The 20,866-nt window shown below is 67.4% G+C and overlaps 2 protein-coding genes across 2 annotated transcripts; one reads left to right on the plus strand and one right to left on the minus strand.

Moving 5' to 3' along the window:
• The first annotated feature begins 1,309 nt into the window (after positions 1-1,309).
• On the plus strand, positions 1,310-13,574 carry EPHB4 (EPH receptor B4). The gene is given in 23 exon segments (XM_048290377.1): positions 1,310-2,217; positions 2,739-2,809; positions 3,706-3,935; positions 5,097-5,196; positions 5,198-5,374; positions 5,377-5,463; positions 5,465-5,610; positions 6,164-6,319; positions 6,693-6,879; positions 6,882-7,038; positions 7,386-7,450; positions 7,452-7,517; positions 7,950-8,007; positions 8,010-8,114; positions 8,735-8,834; positions 9,312-9,373; positions 9,653-9,766; positions 10,118-10,365; positions 10,818-11,036; positions 11,319-11,468; positions 11,787-11,980; positions 12,204-12,389; positions 12,530-13,574. Coding segments are annotated over 23 exon segments (3,033 nt in total). The 5' UTR covers positions 1,310-2,165; the 3' UTR covers positions 12,633-13,574.
• TFR2 (transferrin receptor 2) lies at positions 12,845-20,813 on the minus strand. Its single transcript, XM_048290378.1, has 19 exons — positions 20,507-20,813; positions 20,022-20,091; positions 19,707-19,917; positions 18,779-18,968; positions 18,454-18,588; positions 18,214-18,319; positions 18,021-18,143; positions 17,783-17,899; positions 16,834-17,326; positions 16,210-16,329; positions 15,807-15,889; positions 15,661-15,724; positions 15,484-15,551; positions 15,309-15,385; positions 15,133-15,217; positions 14,847-15,059; positions 14,498-14,638; positions 13,881-14,180; positions 12,845-12,850 (listed from the first exon to the last, which is right to left on the minus strand). Exons 1-19 carry the CDS (start codon positions 20,725-20,727, stop codon positions 12,845-12,847), a joined length of 2,823 nt encoding a protein of 940 aa, XP_048146335.1. The 5' UTR covers positions 20,728-20,813.
• Between the last annotated feature and the right edge of the window lie 53 nt (positions 20,814-20,866).

The raw sequence follows: 20,866 nt of genomic DNA on the forward strand, positions 1-20,866 counted from the left end.
CGCGGGGGCCGCTCTGGCCGCCGCCCGGAGGTCTCGCGCTCCGCGGCCGCCGCCGCCGCCCTCCCATTGGCCGCCGCTCCCGCGCGCGCGCGCAGGCCCCGCCCCCTCCGCCTCGGCGCCGCCATCTTCTCCGCGCGGGTCACGTGACGCAGGGCGGCCGGCATTTTGTCTCGCCGGGCTCCGCGCAGGCGCAAAGCGGCTCCTGAGGCCGCCCTGGGCGCCGCCATTTTGCCAGTGCCCTCCCAGTGCCCCCCCAGTGCCCCCCCAGTGCCCCCCCAGTGCCCTCCCAGTGCCCTCCCAGGGCCCCCCCAGTGCCCCCCCAGTGCCCCCCCAGTGCCCTCCCAGTGCCTCCAGTAACCGCCCAGTATCACCCCAGTGCTTTCAGTGCCCTCCCAGTGCCCCCCCAGTGCCTCCAGTAACCTCCCAGTATCACCCCAGTGCTTTCAGTGCCCTCCCAGTGCCTCCAGTAACCGCCCAGTATCACCCCAGTGCTTTCAGTGCCCTCCCAGTGCCTCCAGTAACCTCCCAGTATCACCCCAGTGCTTCCAGTGCCCTCCCAGTGCCCCCCCAGTGCCCTCCCAGTGCCCTCCCAGTGCCCCCAGTAATCTCCCAGTATCACCCCAGTGCTTCCAGTGCCCTCCCAGTGCCCTCTCAGTGCCTCCAGTAACCTCCCAGTATCACCCCAGTGCTTCCAGTGCCCCCCCAGTGCCCCCCCAGTGCCCTCCCAGTGCCCCCAGTAACCTCCCAGTATCACCCCAGTGCTTCCAGTGCCCTCCAGTGCCCTCCCAGTGCCCTCCCAGTGCCCCCAGTAACCTCCCAGTATCAGCCCAGTGCTTCCAGTGCCCTCCCAGTGCTCCCAGGTATCTGGAATATTTGTAGGGACTGGTGAGATCCTGGTACTGGTTTTTACTGGTCCTTTACTGGTCTGTACAGGCCCGTACTGGCTTGTGCTGGTGTTTTACTGGTCCCATACTGGTCTGCGCAGGCCCATGTGGGCCTCTACTGGTCTGTACTGGTCTGTACTGGTCTGTACTGGTCCCTGGCCCTCCGTTATTCCAGTAATTCCACCCTCGCGCTCCTCCCAGTGGCTCCCAGTTATCCCCAGTTCCATTTTATCCCCCCCAGTCCCCCCCCCAGTCTCTCCCAGTCCCTCCCAGTCCCCCTTTAGGTCCCCCCCAGTCCCTTCCAGTGCCCCCTTTAGCCCCCCCAGTCCCTCCCAGTGCCCCCTTTAGCCCCCCCAGTCTCTCCCAGTGCCTCCCAGTCCCTCCCAGTCCCCCCCGCATCCTGCGGCCCCTCCCTGGAAGTGCGGGAACAAAGGCGCCTTTCCTGTGGGGGGGGAGGGGCGGGGCCCCCCCCGCGACCCCCGCGACCCCCGCGGGGGAGGGGCGGCCGCCACCGACCCCGAACGCGCCCGAAGCGCCCCAAAAACGGCCGGGACCCCCCGGACCGCGGGAAACACCGAAATCTGGGAACCCCAAATCCCTGGGACCCCTCCGAGAGATTTTGGGACCCTCCGGGAGCTTTCGGGACCCTCTGGATTTTTGGGATCCCCCCGAATTCCCGAGACCCTCCCAGATTTTTGGGTCTCCGCGGATTTTTTGGGACCCTCCGGGAGTTTCTGGGGTCCCCCCAAGTGTTTTTGGGACCCTCCTGATTTCCTGGGAGTTTTTGGGAACCTCAAAGGATTTTTGGGACCTCCGGGAGCTTCTGGGGTCCCCCCCAAAGAGATTTTGGGACCCTCCGGGAGTTTTTGGGACCCTCCTGAATTTTTTGGGGATCCCCCAGGAGATTTTGGGACCCTCCGGGAGTTTTTGGGACCCTCCTGAATTTTTTGGGGATCTCCCAGGAGATTTTGGGACCCTCCGGGAGTTTTTGGGACCCTCCTGAATTTTTTGGGGATCTCCCAGGAGATTTTGGGACCCTCCGGGAGTTTTTTGGACCCTCTGGATTTTTGGGGACCCCCCAGGAGATTTTGGCACCCTCCAGGAGTTTTTGGGACCCTCTGGATTTTTGGGATCCCCCCGCGTTCCTGAGACCCTCAGGGGTTTTTGGGATCTCCCCAGGATTTCTGAACCTCGGATTTTTGGGACCCCCCCCCCCTCCGGGGATTTTTGGGATCTCCTGAGAGTTTTTGGGACCCCCCCGGATTTCGGGGCCCCCCGGCCATGGGGCTGTGGCTGTTCTGGCTCTGGGTCCCCCTGGGGCTGGCGGAGGAGGGTGAGTGACACCCCCGGGATTGGGGAATGGGACCCCCGGGACCCCCGGGATGGGGGACAGGGACCCCTGGGACCCCCGGGATGGGGGAATGGGACCCTCGGGACCACCGGGATTGGGGAAAGGGACCCCGGGACCCCCGGGATAGGGCACAGGGACCCCGGGACCCCCGGGATAGGGCACAGGGACCCCGGGACCCCCAGGATGGGGGACAGGGACCCCGGCACCCCCGGGATTGGGGAAGTTCCGGGAATTCCGGGATTTGGGGACTTCAGGAACCCTCGGAACCCCCGGGATTGGGGAATGGGACCCTCGGGACCCCCGGGATGGGGGAGGTTCCGGGAATTCCGGGATTTGGGGACTTCAGGGACCCTCGGGACCCTTTGGGGGCTTCAAAGACCCCTGGAATGGGGGGGGGGGCGCAGACACCTGAGTCCCCCGGGATGGGTTTGGGGTCACTGGGGAGGGAATTTGGGGTCCCGGGGGGTCCCGGGTGTTTGACCCCCCCCCCCGCCCCCCGCCAGAGACGCTGCTGGACACGCGGCTGGAGACGAGTGACCTGCACTGGACTGTCCACCCGCAGGGGGAGGGGCAGGTGCGCCACGGGGGACACGGGGGGACACGGGGGAGGGACAGGAGGGACACGGGGGGACACGGGGGGACACGGGGGAGGGACAGGAGGGACACGGGGGGACACGGGGGGACACGGGGGAGGGACAGGAGGGACACGGGGGGGACACGGGGGAGGGACAGGAGGTCACCACCGCGCTCACCTCCCGTGTCCCCCGTGTCCTCCCCGTCCCTCTGGTCACTGTGTCCCCTCCATGTCCCCCCATCCCGTGTCCCCCGTGTCCCCTCTGTGCCCCCTGTCCCCCGTGTCCCCCCGTGTCCCCCCGTGTCCCCCGTGTCCCCCACAACCCCGTGTCCCCCTGTTCCTGTCCCCGCTGTCCCCCTGATGTCGCTGTTCTGTGTCCCCCGCTGTCCCCCCGCTGTCCCCAATGTCCCCCTGTCCCCCCTGTCCCCAATGTCCCCCCCGTCTCCAATGTACCCCTGTCCCCGCTGTCCCCAATGTCCCCCCGTCCCCCCTGTCCCCAATGTCCCCCCTGTCCCCAATGTCCCCCCTGTCCCCAATGTCCCCCTGTCCCCCCGCTGTCCCCAATGTACCCCTGTCCCCCCTGTCCCCAATGTCCCCCTGTCCCCCCACTGTCCCCAATGTACCCCTGTCCCCGCTGTCCCCAATGTCCCCCCTGTCCCCCCTGTCCCCCCCTGTCCTCAATGTCCCCCCCTGTCCCCAATGTCCCCCTGTCCCCCCTGTCCCCAATGTACCCCTGTCCCCGCTGTCCCCAATGTCCCCCTGTCCCCCCGCTGTCCCCAATGTCCCCCCTGTCCCCAATGTCCCCCAATGTCCCCCCTGTCCCCCAATGTCCCCCAATGTCCCCCGCTGTCCCCCCCGTCCCCCCGCTGTCCCCCCTGTCCCCAATGTCCCCGCAGTGGGAGGAGCTGAGCGCGCTGGACGCGGAGCTGGGCGGGGCCGTTCGCACCTTCGAGGTTTGCTCGGGGCGGGGCCGGCCCGGGGCCCCCCCGAACGGGCGGGACCCCCCCCAGCCCGGCCGGGACCCTCCCCCCCAGAACAGCTGGCTCCGGTCCCGCTGGGTCCCCCGCGGCGCGGCCACCACGGTGCTGGCCGAGATCCGCTTCACCGTGATGGCGTGTGACAGCCTGGGCAGGACACGGGGGACACGGGGGACACGGGGGACACAGGACAGGGACAGGGACAGGGACAGCCTGGGCAGGACACGGGGGACACGGGGGACACGGGGGACACAGGACAGGGACAGGGACAGGGACAGCCTGGGCAGGACACGGGGGACACGGGGGACACGGGGGACACAGGACAGGGACAGGGACAGGGACAGGGACAGCCTGGGCAGGACACGGGGGACACGGGGGACACGGGGGACACAGGACAGGGACAGGGACAGGGACAGCCTGGGCAGGACACGGGGGACACGGGGGACACAGGACAGGGACAGGGACAGGGACAGCCTGGGCAGGACACGGGGGACACGGGGGACACAGGACAGGGACTGGGACAGCCTGGGCAGGACACGGGGAACACGAGGGACACGGGACAGGGACAGCGACAGGGACAGGGACAGCCTGGGCAGGACACGGGGGACACGGGGGACACGGGGGACACAGGACAGGGACAGGGACAGGGACAGCCTGGGCAGGACACGGGGGACACGGGGGACACAGGACAGGGACAGGGACAGCTTGGGCAGGACACGGGGGACACCTGGGGACAATGACACACCTGGGGACACACCTGGACACGCCCCCGGACCCGCCCCTGGCAACAGCGATGCCCTTGACAACGGCGGTCTCCACGGCAACAACCCCAAACCCCCCAATCTCCATGGCAACGATCCTGACAACCACCTCGGTCTCCGTGGCAATGGCGTCCACAGCCTTCATCTCCATGGCAACCACCCTGATGCCCTCCGTCTCCAAAGCAACGACCCCAAAGACCACAATCTCCATGGCAACAACCCCAAAGACATTGATCTCCATGGCAACCACCCCAACGACCACAGTCCCCTTAGCAATGACCCCGATGACCTCAGTCTCCATGGCAACGACCCCACGGACCCTGATCTCCATGGCAACGACCCTGATGACCTCGATCTCCATGGCAACGACCCTGAGGACCACTATCTCCATGACAATGACCCCGATGACCTCAGTCTCCATGGCAACAACCCCACGGACCCCGATCTTCATGGCAACGACCCAAACCCCTCGATCTCCATGGCAACCACCCCAGCTCCCCCTCCCCACCCCCTCCCGCCCTGCGCCCCCCCCCGCCGGCCCCGCAGCCCCCCCGGGCCCGCCCGGCCCTGCAAGGAGACCTTCGGGGTCTTCTACCACGAGTCGGACGCCGACACCGCCACGGCCACGTCGCCGCCCTGGATGGAGAACCCCCTACGTCAAGGTGGACACGGTGGCGGCCGAGCACCTGGCGCGGCCCGGGGGTGGCCCGAGGGGGCCGCAGGGCCGGGTCAACCGCAAGGTCCTGCGGCTGGGCCCGCTGAGCCGCGCCGGCTTCTACGTGGCCTTCCAGGACCTGGGCGCCTGCATGGCGCTGCTGTCCGTGCGCTCCTCTTCTTCCGCCGCTGCCCCGCGGCCACCGCGCGCCTCGCCCGCTTCCCGGCCACCGTCCCCGCCGAGCTGGTGGCCCCCGTGGCCGGGGGCCTGCGTGGCCGGAGCGGTGCCGGCCGCGGAGGGGGTGCCGCTGATGTACTGCCGGGAGGACGGGCGCTGGGCCGAGCCCCCCGCGCTGGGCTGCGTCTGCGGGGCGGGGATGGAACCCAGCGAGGGCGCGGGGGTGTCGGCGTGAGTTACGGGGCGCTTGGGGCGTCTGAGGGATTTTTGTGGTGGTTTTGGGGTGTTTGGGGTATTTTTTGGGTGGTTTTGGGGTGTTTGGGGTGCGGGATGGGCACTAGGCCGCGACCTGGGCCTGGGGTGCCTTTTTTGGGGTGTTTGAGGGGGTTTTGAGGTGTTTTGGGGTGTTCGGGACATGTTTGAGGGGTGCTTTGGGGGTGTTTGAGAGGTTTTGAGGCGTTTTGGGGGTGTTTGAGGGGGTTTTAGGGTGTTTGGGGTGCTGGAGGATGGACGCTGGGCCGAGCCCCCGGCCTGGGCTGCGTGTGCAGGGCGGGGATGGAGCCCAGCAAGGGCGGGGGGCGTCGGTGTGAGGTTTGGGGTGATTTGGGGTGTTTGAGGGGTTTTGGGGCTGGCTTGGGGTGTTTAGAGGGGTGGTTTTGGGGTGTTTGCAGTGTTTGAGGGGTTCTTGGGGTGGTTTTGGGGTGTTCGAGGGTGTTTTGGGGTGTTTGGGGGTCCTGGGGTGTTCCCGGTGACCCCTCCGTGTGTCTCCCCCCTCTGTCCCCAGCCTGTCCCCCCGAGACGTTCAAGGCGGAGCCGGGGGGGGGTCGGTGCCAGCCCTGCCCCCCCCAGAGCGAAGCCCCCTCCCCCGGAGCCCCCTCCTGTCCCTGCCGCCCCGGATTCTTCCGAGCCCCCGGAGAGGGACCCCCGGATCGCTGCTCCGGTGCTGGGGGGATCTGGGGGGATTTGGGGGGTTCTTGGCTGGGATTTGGGGGAATTTTGGGGGTTTTTGGGGAGGTTTCTGGGGGCGTTTTAGGGGACTCCTGGGGGGAATTGGGGCGGGGTCTTATAGGGGCATTTTGGGGGGAAACCTGAGGGGTCCTGGGAGGATTTGGGGGGTCCTGGGGGGGGAATTTGAGGGGGGATCTTGGTGAGGATTTGAGGGGGGGATTTGGGGAGCACCGGAGGGGGCATTTGGGGGATCCTGGCTGGGTTTCTGGGGGTCCGAGGGGGGAATTTGGGGGGTTCCAGGGGGGAATTTGGGGGGGTCCCACGGACGATTCGCCCCTGACCTCCCCCCCTTTTCTCCCCTCCAGCCCCCCCTCGGCCCCCCCGCGCCCTGGTCGCCCATGTGAACGGGTCAGCTGTCCGGCTATCCTGGAGCCCCCGCGGGCCGGGGGGGACCGGCCGGACCTGCGGTACCACGTGGGGGTGCCGGGCGTGCCCCCCCCCCCCGCGGGACCCCCCCCCTCGTGCGGGCCCTGCGGGCCCCTGGCCTGGGCGCCCCCCCCCCAGGGGCTGCGGACCCCCCGCCGTCAGCGTGGCCGGGCTGCGGCCGAGGGTCACCTACAGCTTCAGGGTCAGCGCCCGCAGCGGGGTCACCCCCCCGGGCCCCCCCCGAGCCCCCCGCGCCGAGATCAACGTCACGGCCGGGGGCTGACGGTGAGACCCCAAAAAAACCCGAAACCACCCCAAAAACATCCCAAAAACCTGCTCAGGACCCCCAAAAAACCCCACCTGGGAGCTCCAAAAACCCTGAGACACCCCCAAAAACTGCCTGGAATCCCAAAAAATCTCCAACCCCTCCAGGAATCCCAAAATCCCTGGGAACACCCCAAAAACCTGCCCTGGAACCCCCAAAATCCCCCCAAACCTCCCGGGACCCCCCCAAACTCCCCCAGGGACCCCTAAACCCCCCCAATAAACCCCAAAACCCACCCGGGAAGAGCCCTAAATTCCCCCAAAAACCCCCAAAAAACCCCAAAATAAACCCAACCCCCCCCCCCCAGTGCCGCCCCCCGTGTCCGACGTGGTCCGGGTCGGGGGGGGTCCTGGGGGGGTCACTCTGGCCTGGCCCAGCCCCCCCCGGGGGCCCCCCCGGCCCCCCCGTGCTGGACTACGAGGTCAAGTACTACGAGAAGGTGGGGAGGGGGCTTGGGGGGCGATTTCGGGTGGTCTGGGGGGAATTTGGGGGCATTTTGGGGTCGTGGGGGATTTCGGGAGGTTCTGAGGGGTCGGGGGAGAGTTTGGGAGAATTTGAGGATTCCTGGGGTTTTTTGGGGGGGGGATTTGGGGTTTTTAGGGGGTTTTGGGGGGGATCTGGGTTTTTTTGGGTTTTTTTGGGTGGGATTTGGGGGTTTTAGGGGTTTTTGGGGGGGCGTCTGGGGTTTTTTGGGTTTTTTTGGGGTGGGATTTGGGGTTTTAGGGTGTTTTGGGGTGGGGTTTGGAGTTTTTTGGGGTTGTTTTGGGGGGGCATTTGGGGTTTTAGGTTTTTTTTTGGCGGGGGTTTGGAGTTTTTTGGGGTTGTTTTAGGGGGGGATTTGGGGTTTTCAGGAGGTTCCTGACCCCCGCAGTTGGGGGGCGGGGAGGGGCCCCCCCAGTTCCTGAAGGTGCCGCGGCCGCGGGCGGAGCTGGGGGGCTGCGCCGGGGGGGCCTCTATGGGGTCAGGGTCCGCGCCCGCTCCGAGGGCGGCTACGGCGACTTCGGGCCCGAGACCACCGTGAGTGCCCCGGGCAGTGGTGAGACCCCAAAACACCCCAAAACACCCCCAAAACACCCCAAAATACCCCAAAATACCCCAAAAGACCCCAAAATCCCCCCCAAATACCCTAAACTCACCCCAAAATACCCCAAATCCCCCAAGACCACCGTGAGCGCCCCGGGCAGTGGTGAGACCCCAAAACACCCCCCAAAAAATACCCCAAAATACCCTAAACCCACCCCAAAATACCCCAAATCCCCCTGAGACCACTGTGAGCGCCCCGGGCAGTGGTGAGACCCCAAAACACCCCAAAAATACCCCAAAACCCCCATACCACCCCCAAATGCCCCCATCGTGAGTGCCCCGGCAGCAGCGAGGCCCCAAAACACCTCAGAATACCCCAAAAATACCTCAAAACCACCCGAAAAAAACCCAAAAATACCCCCAAAACACCCCAAAATATCCCAACCCCCCCAAAAAACCGCAAACCCGCCCCTAAAACTCCCCAAGACCCCCGAATTCCCGAGACCCCCCCCCCGAACCCTTTGATGCCCCCAAACCCCCCCCCCCCCCAAAAATACCCCGGAACACCCCGAAAATACCCCAAATCCCCCCAAAACGACCCCGAGCCCCCCCTGACCGCCCCTTTTCCCGCAGAGGGGTCCCGGGGGGGTCCCGGGGGCGTCGTGGCCGGAGCCGCTGCCCTGGGGGGGCTCCTGGTGCTGGCCTTGCTGGGGGGGGCCCTGGCCGGCCTCAGGTGAGGGGGGGCCTGGGGGGGCTCGGGGGGGTCCTGAGGGATCCTGAGGGGTTTAGGGAGAATTGGGGGGGGTCCTGGGGGTCCCAAATGGGTCCAGGGGGTCTCTCGGGGGGGGTTGGGGGGGCATTTGAGGGGTCCCAGGAAGGGTTTTGGGGGAATTTGAGGGGGTTCAGAGGGGTCTGGGGGAATCCCAGGGTGACTCTGGGGGGATTTGGGGTTTCGGGGTCTCCTGGGGGGATTTGGGGTGGATTTAGGGGGGTTTTGCGGGGTTTTTGGGGTCTCTTGAGTGGCTTGGGGAGGGTTTGGGAGTGGATTTGGGGGGGTTGGGGGGAATTTGGGGGGTTTGGGGGTCTCCTGAGGGGGCTGGAGGGGTTTGGGGTGGACTTGGGGATCTCTGGGGTGGATTTGGGGGATCTCTGAGGTGGATTTGGGGTCCCTGGGGGGGTCCCCATGCCCGTGTCCCCCCCATCCCCGCAGGCGGTGGCGGCTCCGGGCAGAGAAGCAGCGACGCGGCCCCGGCCCCACCCCTGGGGGGCTCGGTAAGCGGGACCCTAAAATGTCCCCAGATGTCCCCAAAAGTCCCCCGGTGTCTCCACGGGGGTGGGGGGTGGCAGCGGGTGACTCCAGGTGACCCCAGATGACCCCAAGTGACCCCAGGGTGACCCCGGGTGATCCCAAGTGGCCCCAGATGACCCCAAATGACCCGGGGTGACTCCAGGTGACCTCAGGTGACCCCGCGCCACTCAGCTGACCCCAAATGACCCAGGTGACCCCGGGTGACCCTGGTGACCCCGGGTGACCCCGCTGTCCCCCGCCAGGCGGGAAGCTCTACATCGACCCCCTGACCTACGAGGACCCCGAGGTGGCCCTGAGGGACTTCGCGCAGGAGATCGACGTCACCTGCGTCACCATCGAGGAGGTCATCGGCGCAGGTGGCACCCGGGGGCACCCCGGGAGCTGTTCAGGGGCGATATCGGGGGATTTTGGGGTCTCGCAGGTGTCCCACCTGTCCCAGCTGAATTCGGGTGGCGTTTTGGGTGGATTTCAGCGAATTTGGGGAGGTTTTGGGGTGGTTTTTATGGGATTTAGGAGTCTCACGAGTATCTCACCTTTCCTGGGTGGTTTTTGAGTGGATTTATCAGGACTTTGGGGTCCCGCAGGAGAATTCAGGGAGGTGTGGGTGGTGTTAGGGATGTTTAGGGGTCTTTAGGGGGGTTTGGGTGGGTTTATTTGGTTTCTGGGTGGTTTTTGGCTGGAATTATCGGGATTTCGGGGTCCCCCAGGCGAATTCGGCGAGGTGTGGCGCGGCCGCCTGTCCCTGCCGGGCCAGCCCGAGGCCGAGGTGGCCGTGAAGACCCTCAAGGGGGGCGCGGGCGAGCGGCAGCGCCGGGAGTTCCTGCGCGAGGCCGCGCGCATGGGGCAGTTCCGCCACCCCAACGTGGTCCGGCTGCGCGGAGTGGTCAGCGCGGGGCCCCCGGCCATGATCGTCACCGAGTTCCTGCTGCACGGCGCCCTGGACGCCTTCCTCAGGGTGGGGACAGGGCTGGGGACATCGAGGACATCGGGGACATTGGGGACATCAGGGGGCTTGGGGGCATATTGGGGACATTGGGGACATCGGGGACATTGGGGACATCGGGGACATCGGGGACATTGGGGACATTGGGGACACTGGGGGCACTGGGGACATCGGGGACGTTGGGGACATTGGGGACATATTGGGGACATTGGGGACACTGGGGGCACTGGGGACATCGGGGACGTTGGGGACATTGGGGACATACTGGGGACATTGGGGACACTGGGGGCACTGGGGACATCGGGGACGTTGGGGACATTGGGGACATTTGGGGACATTGGGGACGTTGTGGACGTGTGATGTCCCCCCCCAGGGGACCCTGTCCCTGCTCCAGCTCACGGCCACGGTCTGTGGTGTCCGCGCCGTGTCCCTGCCGTGTCCCCACGGTGTCCCCTTGTCCCCAGGGCCGGGAGGGGACGCTGTCCCCGCTCCAGCTGGTGGCCATGCTGCGCGGGATCGCGGCTGGGATGCGCTACCTGGCCGAGGCCGGCTTTGTCCACCGGGATTTGGCCGCCCGGAACATCCTGGTGGACGCTCACCTGGTCTGCAAAGTGTCCGACTTCGGCCTGTCCCGGGCGCTGGACGGGGACAGGGACAGCGACCCCACCTACACCAGCTCCCTGGTGAGATCCCGGGACCCCCTCAGGACCAGGGTTTGGGGGGATTTGGGTGGGTTTTGGGGCCTCACTGGTGTCCCACCTGTCCCTGCTGAATTTGGGGAGGTGTGGGTGGTTTTAGGGGGGGGTTTGGGTGGATTTAGGTGGTTTTTGGGGTCTCATGGTTTTGTGTCACCTGCCCCCCTGGACATTTGAGGCCACCAGGGGGGGTTTGGGGTTTCCCAGGGGAGTTTGGGGTTTCCTGGGGGGTTTTGGGGTCCCCCTGACCCCCCCGTCCCCCCGAGCCAGGGCGGGAAGATCCCGATCCGCTGGACAGCCCCCGAAGCCATCGCGTTCCGCACCTTCACCTCGGCCAGCGACGCCTGGAGCTACGGGATCGTCATGTGGGAGGTGCTGAGCTTCGGGGAGCGGCCCTACTGGGACATGTCCAACCAGGACGTGAGTCACCCCGAAATCCGGGATCCCCCGGCCCTCCCCAAAACCCCCAAATTTCCCCAAAATCCCCAAATGCACCCAACTCCTCCCAAAATCCCTAAGTTCTCCCAAATTTCCCCCAAAACCCAGGACACGACAAGGTGCTGCCATTCGGGGACGTGTCCAACCAGCACAGGAGTGACCCCAAAATCTGGGTCCCCCAGACCTTCCCAAAATCCCCAAATTCCCCCAAATCCTCCTCACCTGTCCCCAGGTGATCAAGGCCTTCGAGCAGGACAATTGTCACTGTCCCCCCTCACCTGTCCCCTCACCTGTCCCCAGGTGATCAATGCCATCGAGCAGGACTACCGGCTGCCGCCCCCGCCCCGCTGTCCCCCGCCCCTGCACCGCCTGATGCTGGACTGCTGGCAGCGTGAGCGCAGCGCCCGCCCCACCTTCCCCCACATCGTCCGCGCCCTCGACCGCCTCATCCGGCGCCCCGAGAGCCTCCGCGTGGCCCCCCCGGACCCCCACGGGTGAGCTGGGAGCGGGGGGGCGGGGAGGACACACCTGGGGGGCGCTGGACGCTGGGGTCCACTGGGAGGGTCTCGGGGTACCAGGGCTTTTTTGGGGTTGGGGTTGTGGGGTGGGCGGGGCTGGCACGGAGCACCTGAGTTCGTGGGGGGGGGTGCCAGGACACCGGACTTCAGGGAAGGGTGTCCCCAAGACGTGGCTCTGACCCCCCCTCTGTCCCCGCAGCTCCTCCCCGGCCTGCCTGGAGCAGCGCGGCGCCCCCGGGCCCACTTCCCCCGGGCCCGCCCCCGCGGCCCCCCCCGGGCCCTCGGTGGGGGAGTGGCTGCGGGGCCTGGGGCTGGGCGGGTACGAGGAGCCGTTCTGCAGCGCGGGCGTCACCGGGCTGGAGCTGCTGCCGCGGCTGCGCAGCGAGTACGGGGGGCTGGGGGGCACAGATGGTGGGGGGTGGTGGGGGGCAGGGCTGGAGCCGCAGCGAGGGAGGGGGTGGGGAGGCTTTTGGGGGACTGTGGGGGGCGCAGGGACCCCACGGTGACCCCCGTGTGTCCCCCCAGGGACCTGCTGCGCATGGGGGTGACGCTGGCCGGGCACCAGCAGATGATCCTGGAGGGCGCCCAGAGCCTGCGGAGCCCCCCCAAAGGGGACCCCCAGTGCTGACACCGCCCCCGGCCCCGCCCACGGCAAGATGGCTGCCAGGGACTGGCACTAAGGGACTCAGCTGGCTGGGGGAGGAAGATGGCTGCTGGGAAAATATGGCCACCAGGACAATATGGCTGCCATTCCAACATGGCTGTCATTCCAAGATGGCCACCAGGACAATACGGCTGCCAGGACAATATGGCTGCTGCTCCAATATGGGCACTGTTCCATTATGGCTGCCAGGACAATATGGCCACCAATCCAATATGGCTGCCATTCCAACATGGCTGCCAATCCAATATGGCTGCCATTCCAACCTGGCTGCCATTCCAACATGGCCGCCATTCCAATATGGCTGCCATTCCAATATGGCTGCCATTCCAACATGGCCGCCATTCCAACATGGCCGCCATTCCAATATGGCTGCCATTCCAACATGGCCGCCATTCCAACATGGCCGCCATTCCAACATGGCCGCCATTCCAATATGGCTGCCATTCCAACATGGCTGCCATTCCAACATGGCTGCCATTCCAACATGGCCGCCATTCCAATATGGCTGCCATTCCAACATGGCTGCCATTCCAACATGGCCGCCATTCCAATATGGCTGCCATTCCAACATCGCCACCATTCCAATATGGCTGCCATTCCAACATGGCCGCCATTCCAACATGGCTGCCATTCCAATATGGCTGCCATTCCAACATGGCTGCCATTCCAATATGGCGCCGCCTGCCAATGACCCGATGGGCGGGGCCTGGATGGGGGCGATCCAGGGGGCGGAGCCTGCGAGGGCGTGGTCACCAACGGGCGTGGTCCAATCACGAATGGGTGGTGCCAGCGTGGCCGTGGTTGGGTGGGCGTGGCCACCACTGGGTGGGGCCTCCGGTGCTTTTATTGAACCTTTCTGTCCCCAATTCCGGGCGGCAGCCAATAAACGCAGCCAATGCAAATGGGGGGGTGGGGCCGTGCCCCCCGCTGTCCCCAAGGTGTCCCCAAGGCCACCACCGAGCTCCCCGGTGTCCCCATCGGCCCCAAGGGTCCCTTTTCTCCCCACAGTCCCGGGTGTCACCAAGGACCGCCCCGATCCCGAGTGTCCCCGTGGCTCCCGCTGTCCCCAAGGTCCCCTTTGCTGTCCCAAGGGCCACCCCGCTCCCAGGTGTCCCCATAATCCCACGTGTCCTCCCGGTCCCTGCTGTCCCCAATGTCCCCAAGGCCACCCCAGCTGTCCCCAAAGCCCTCCCTGTCCCCGAAGTCCCCAACGCCCCCGTGGTCCCCGATGTCCCCACTCCCCCCCATGTCCCCGCAGTCCCCGTTGTCCCCGAGGCCGCCCCTGTCCCCAAGGTCCCCGCAGTCCCAGCTGTCCCCGGCCAGCGCTCCGGCCGTGCCGCGCAGGGTCCAGGCCAGCAGTGCCAGGCGCAGGCGGGCACTGTCCCTGCGTGTCCCCGCTGTCCCCAGCTCGGCCACCAGCGCGGGCAGCGTGTGACCCCCCCGGCCCAGCAGGACATGGCGGAACGGGGTGACCAGCGGGGACACGAACGGGGACAGCAGCGACGCCTCGGCCTGGGGGGACAGGAGGGGACATGGTCGGGGGACAGGGGAGGGACACGGTCAGGGGGACAGGAGGGGATGGGGACAGGGAGGGGACAGGGTCAGCGGGACAGGGAGGGACATGGGGACAATGGGGGCATCAGGGATGGGGGGACAGGAGGGGACACGGTCGGGGAGGGGACACAGGGAGAGGGAAGGGACACAGGGGGACCGGGAGGGGGCAGGGATGGGGACAGGTGACAGTGCCAGGTGTGCCGCGGGTGACACACCCGCGACAGGTGACACGGAGGGGACAGAGGGGTGGCACAGGTGACAGAGGGGACACTCACGGCCATGAGCCGCGCATTGAAGCCGCGGTTGAGGCGCTCGTTGGAGCTGTCGGATCCCGACATGTCGCGACGGAGCGAGGCCGCCGCGCGCACCACGCCCCCCCTGGCCGAGGACAGGCACTGCAGGGACAGGCCCCGCGCCTGCCGGGGCGGAACCGTTGTACTGGGACGGACTGGTTATACTGGGTTATACTGGGTTGTACTGGGATGGACTGGTTCATACTGGTCTGACCCAGAGAGGCACCAGGTGGGACAGCAGTGAACCCCCAGTGCCACCCCACGTGCCCCAGTGTCCCCCAGCACCCTCCCAGTGCCCTCCCAGTGCCATACTGGTCTGTACTGGTCTGACCTGGAGCGGGGCCAGCTGCCGGACCAGCTCATCCCCGAGCGCACCAGGGTCCAGGGGCAGCCGGGGGTCGTGGCCCAGGCGCAGCAGGAGCTGGGCGGCCACCGCGGCCACTGCCCGGGCCACGGCGGGCAGCCGCCCCCGCAGCCGCCCCCCCAGGCGCCCCAGGGTGTCCTCGCGGGTCCCCAGCGCCGCACGGGAGCCACCGGGCACGGCCTGCGGGGGACAGGGGGACACAGGGGTGGCACAGGGACACTCGGGGACACTCGGGGACACTCGGGGGTCCCACCTCATCGAAGCCGAGCTCCAGCGCCGGGACCCCCGCGGCGGCCGTGAAGGGAAAAGCGCCGCAGTCAGGAGACAAGGGGCGGACCCTGCGGGGACATGGGGGGGGACAGGGGTGGGACAGAGGGACACGGGGGGTGGGACACGGGTGTCCGCGGTGTCCCCGGTGTCCTCACTCACACGTCGCTCTCCCAGACCCGGCCCGGCCGCGTCAGCTGCTCCAGGAGGCTTTTCCCGGCCTCGTTCGGGCTCTCCACCTTTTTTTGGGGTGTGGGGGGTGTCCGGGGTGATTGGGGGGGCGGCCCCTCCCCCACAGCCCGCTCTTCCCCCACCCCTGCCCCCGCCCCTCCCCCACCTGCTCCAGGGCGCTCTCGATGAGATTGACCAGGGTGGGGCTGGTCCTGACCACGAACCGCTCGGCCCCTGGGTGGGGGAGGGGAGAGGTCAGTGGGGTCAGCGGAGTGGGGGAGGGGCGGAGACACACACCCCCCCCCCCCCCCAAATGCAGGCTGTGGGAGGGGGAGGGGCGCACCCAGCACTGCCTGGTCCAGGCTGATGTAGGCGGCGACTTTGGTGTGAAGGAGGTCGGGGTAGCCCTGGGGGGGCCGGAGGGGTCATTGGGGGGGTCACTGAGGCCACTGAGGCCACCACGGGGTCATCGGAGGGAGTCGCGGTCACCTCGAGCCACTCGGTTGCCCCCAAATGTCCAAACTCGCCACCATCCCAGCTGACGAAGAGCAGTGTCCGGCGGAGCTGGAACCCTGGGGGAGGGGTCCGGGGGGGGTCCCAGAGGGGTCCGGGGATCACTCGGAGGTGAGGGAGACCCCCACCAAAAGTGGGGGACACCCAGGAAACGCAGGGAAATCCCCTCCCCCCCCCATGACCCCCCCATTTGGGCCCCCTCCACATTGATTCCCCCTCCCCCCACCCTGGGGACACCCTCGGAGTCCCCCCCTCAATTTGGGATCCCCCATAACTCCCCAGGACCCCAAATTCCCCAATTTCAGCCCCCCTACCCAAACTGGAGAGCCCCAGCCCCGCCCCGGCCCTGCCCCAGCCCCGCCCAGCCACGCCCCCTCACCCTCTCGGCCAATGGCGGCGAAGAACCAGGCGAGCTCCAGCAGGAGGGCGGTGCCCACGCCCGAGGCCGCCGCCCCCGGCCCCAGCGAATCGCGGCGCGCCCCCACGATGACGTAACAGTCTGGGCGGGGCCAGCATCAGGGAGGCCACGCCCCCTCTGGCCACACCCAAGCACCTGTCCCACCCTTTGGCCCCGCCCATTTCTTTCCCCACCACACCCCCACGGACCACACCCCGTTTAGCCACACCCCAAATGACCACACCCAAATGACCACACCCAGTTCAGCCACGCCCATCCACCTCCATTATCGCCATTGCCTCGCCCTCCTCTGGCCCCGCCCCTCCCCATGACCACGCCCATGTTGTGACCACTCTGACCACGCCCCACAATGACCCTGCATTGGCCACATCCCAAATGACCACACCCAAATGACCACACCCAGTTTGGCCACATCCCAAATGACCACACCCAAATGACCACACCCAGTTATGCCACATCCCAAATGACCACACCCAGTTTGGCCACACCCCAAATGACCACACCCAGGTGACCACGCCCAGTTTGGCCACATCGCAAATGACCACACCCAGGTGACCACCCCCCCATTCGGCCCCCGCCCCTCACCGGGCTCGAGCCGCCCCCGCAGGGCCCCGAAGACGCTGGTGAGGGTCCCGGGCTGCGTCCCCCCGCCCACGCTCAGCTGCAGCCGCCGCTCCCCCGGGCCGGGCAGGAACCGCAGGGACCCCCCCCAGGCCCCGCCCGGGCGGGATCCAGTGCGGGGGGGCTCGGGGACCCCCCAGGACCCTGAAATGGGGAGGGGGAGATGGGCTGGGGGGGTTGGGAACCCCAAAACGCTGAAATGATGGGGGAGATGGGTCGGGGGGGATCTGGGGGAGGTTTCAGGTTCGAGGGGGGTCCCAGATTTTGGGGAGGGGTCCCAGATTTGCGGGTCCCAGATCTGAGGAGGAGTCTCCTGTACCGCAGCAGCCGCGCGGCCGTGCCGGCGCTCACGGGGGTGGACGGGGATCGGGGGCGACCCCGGGGGGGTCCCGGGGGGAACGCGGCCGCTGAAGGAGGGGAACCCCCGGCTGAAGGGGTCCCCCGGCCCCTCCTGCACCTGTGGGAACACATCAGACCCCGACCCCTCCCCAAATTACCCCCCTCCAGACCCCCCCGGACCCCCCAATCACCCCCAGGCTCCTCCGAGCCCCCAACCCCCGCCCAGCTCCCCCCAAATTCCCCCAGAACCCCCAGATCTGACCCCAAGACCCTCAGAGACCTCTCCCACCCCCAAAACTGACCCCAGCGCCCTGGAATCCCCCCAAATCCTCCCCAAATCCCCCTAGGCTCCCCCAGACCCCCCAATGTCCTCCCAGCCCTCTGGAATTCCCGATTTTTTCCCCCAGTGTCCCCCTCAGGACCCCCCAGGAACCCAATGTCCCCCCCAATGTCCCCCCAATGTCCCCCCAGCCCCTCGGAATCCCCGATGTCCACCCCCAACCCCTCAGACCCCCCGAGATCTCCCAATGTCCACCCCAGACCCCCCAATATTCCCCCAGCCTCCCCTACTCACGTGGACGGTCACAGCCGTGTCCCCCCCCAGCCCAGGACCCCCCCCAGGTCCGGCCGTGTCCTGGGGGTCCGGGTACAGCAGGACCCCCACGGCCCCTGCCCCCGCTGCGGCCGCCACCTGCGGGGGGGGACATTGGGGACATCGGGGACCCAAATCCGCCCCTCCGCCGCCAAATTTGGGGGCTCAACTTTAGGGTTGGGGTCTCCCCCTCACAGCCCCCCCAGTCTGAGGGTCTCACCTTCTGGGCAGGGCTGCCCCTCCCCAGCCGCAGCAGCATCAGGTGACCCCTGGCTGAGACCCCCCGGGCCCGCAGCTGAGCCAGGTCCTGGGGGCGGCCATAGTGGCCGTAAACCAGCCCCCCCTGCGGGTCAGCGGTCAGTGGTCATCAGTGGTCAGCGGTCGGGGGTCAGGGGTCAGGGGTCAGCGCTCACCGTGGCGTTGCCGGGGGCGCTCCAGGCGCAGAAAGCGTCGGGGTCAAGGGGGAGCCGCTCGAGCTCATCCCCCTCCGGCCCCACCCAGCGCAGGGTCACCTCGCCCCTGGGGTCAAAGGTCACAGGGCCAGGGTCACCCAATGAGCTCTGACCACCCCAAATGACCCCAGGGACTTTTGACCCCCTGAACCCCCCATGACCCCCCAGGCCGCCCGAATGACCCCCAGACCCCCCCATTACCTTATCGGGAGGGGGAGGGGCTGCGGACGGCTCCAGGCCTGGGTCAGCCCCGCCTCCGCCAGGGCGCTCAGCACCGATTGGGCCAAAGCCCGGCCACGCCCCGAACCCGCCCCGTGCGGCCCCGCGCTGACCTCCCTGCGGACAGGGGCACAGCGGTCAGCGGGCAGGGGTCAACGGTCACAGCGGGGGTCACAAAGGGTCACAGGGGGTCGCATACGGTCAGTGGTCAGTGGTCACTCACAGCACCCAAGGAGGACTCAGGTGGTGACAGGGCGGTCAGTGGTCAGTAACGGTCAGGGGTCAGTAATGGTCAGTGGTCACTCACCGTACCCAGGCCTCCACCCGCTCCTCCACCAGGTGGCGCCGCAGCAGCTCCCGCAGGCGGGGCCGGGGGGGCGGAGCCTCTGCGCTGGCCCCGCCCCAAACACCATCGGGGGTGGAGCCTCCAGCCAGAGGCCCCGCCCCTGCAGCCCCGCCCCCACACGGGGCGTGGCCAATCCCAGCCACCAACAGCCCTGGGGGCGGGGTCACAGAGGGGTGGGGTCACAGGGGGAGGGGCTGGGGCAATGAGCGGTCATGGCGGTCAGTGGGGGTCACTCGGAGGGTCCTCGGGTGGGGGGGTCACTTGGGGGGTCACCTGGGGACACGGGGGGACACTGGGAGGGCTCACTGGGGGTCACTAGGAGTCAGTGGGGGGCTCACTGGGGGTCACTGGATGTCTCTGAGGATCACTGGGTGGTCACTCAGGGATCACTGGGGCTCACTGGGGGTCACTGGCGCTCACTGGGGGTCACTGGGGGTCACTGGACGTCTCTGAGGGTCACTGGGGGTCACTCGGGGATCACTGGGGGTCACTGGGAGTCAGTGGGGGGCTCACTGGAGGTCACTGGACGTCTCTGAGGGTCACTGGGGGTCACTCGGGGGTCACTGGGGGTCACTGGGGTCAGTGGGGGGCTCACTGGGGGTCACTGGACGTCTCTGAGGGTCACTGGGAGTCACTCGGGGATCACTGGGGGTCACTGGGGGTCACTGGGAGTCAGTGGGGGGTCACTGGGGGTCACTGGACGTCTCTGAGGGTCACTGGGGGTCACTCGGGGATCACTGGCGCTCACTGGGAGTCAGTGGGGGGCTCACTGGGGGTCACTGGACGTCTCTGAGGGTCACTGGGGGTCACTCGGGGGATCACTGCGTGGTAAATGGGAGTCACTGTGCGGTCACTGGGTGGTCACTGGGGGTCACTCGGTGGTCCGTACCCAGCAGGAAGGCGGTGGCTGAACCCAGGGCCAGAGTGGCCAAGGGGTGGAGCCAGAGGCGTGGCTGGGGGCGTGGCTTGCGCCTGGGGCGGGGCCTGGGGCGGGGCCGGGGGCGGGGCAGCTGCACCGTTGGCTCCGCCTCCTCCTCCTCCTCGTTCTCCCCCCGGGGGTCCCTGTGCCGGGAATAGGACACGGGACCCCCCCCGGGGGGCTGCGCCCGCGGTCAGGGGGCCCGGGGGGGCTTTGCGGGGTCCCCGAAGTTGGGGTCCCTTTGGGGGGGTCCTGGACCGCCCGATTTTGGGATGGGGGCTTTACCCGTGCACGGAAGCAGCGCCTGAGGGTCTCCATCGGGGGTCGGGGGGAGTCCCAGCGGATCCCGGGAGTCCTGGGGGGGTGGGGAAGGGCCCGGGGGGCCGGGGGGTCTCAGGAGAGTCCCGGGGGGAGTTTCAGGAGGGTCTGAGGGGGTAAGAGCGATTTGGGGGCCTCAAGGGGGGTCTCGAGATGTCCCAGTGGGTCCGGGAGGGCTCGAGGGGGTCCCCAGAGCGTTTTGGGGTCTTTGGGGTGGGTCCTGAGGGTCCCCAGGGGTCCCAGTCCCACCCCCCCCCCAAAAGGACGGACTTTGGCCCTGGCCGGGCTTCGCCCCTGCCCAACCCCATCCCTGTCCCGCCTCCAACCCCAAAACCCCCCCAGATCCCCTCGTGGTAACTCCCAAACCTCTCAAACCCCCTCTCATCCCCCAAAATCCATGAATTCCCCCCAAAACTCCCCAAAATCCCGGCCCCCCCCCCGTTCCCGCTCACCCGCGGCTGCCGAACCCGCTGTGGCCCCGCCCCCACAGGTGCGAAAAAGCGGCGTGGCCTGGGCGTGGCCTGGGCGGGAAAGGGGCGTGGTTTGTGGGGAATGGGCGTGGTTTGTAGGGAATGGGCGTGGTTTGTAGGGAATGGGCGTGTCCAGGCAGTGTTTGATGGGGGCGTGGCCGGGGGCGTGGCCGAGAGCGGCACCGCCAGGTCCTGGCGCCCATTGGCCGAGCCGGACACTGACCGGGGAGTTTTGGGGGGGGTCCAGGGTTTCAGAGGGTTAGCGGGTGTTAGGGGGGGGTCCCGGAATTTGGGAGCCGCAGAGCTTGGGAGTTGCGGAGTTTGGAGGTCACGGAGTTTGGG

The sequence above is a fragment of the Corvus hawaiiensis genome, chromosome 39 (assembly GCF_020740725.1).
Source record: "Corvus hawaiiensis isolate bCorHaw1 chromosome 39, bCorHaw1.pri.cur, whole genome shotgun sequence".
Lineage (NCBI taxonomy): Eukaryota > Metazoa > Chordata > Aves > Passeriformes > Corvidae > Corvus > Corvus hawaiiensis.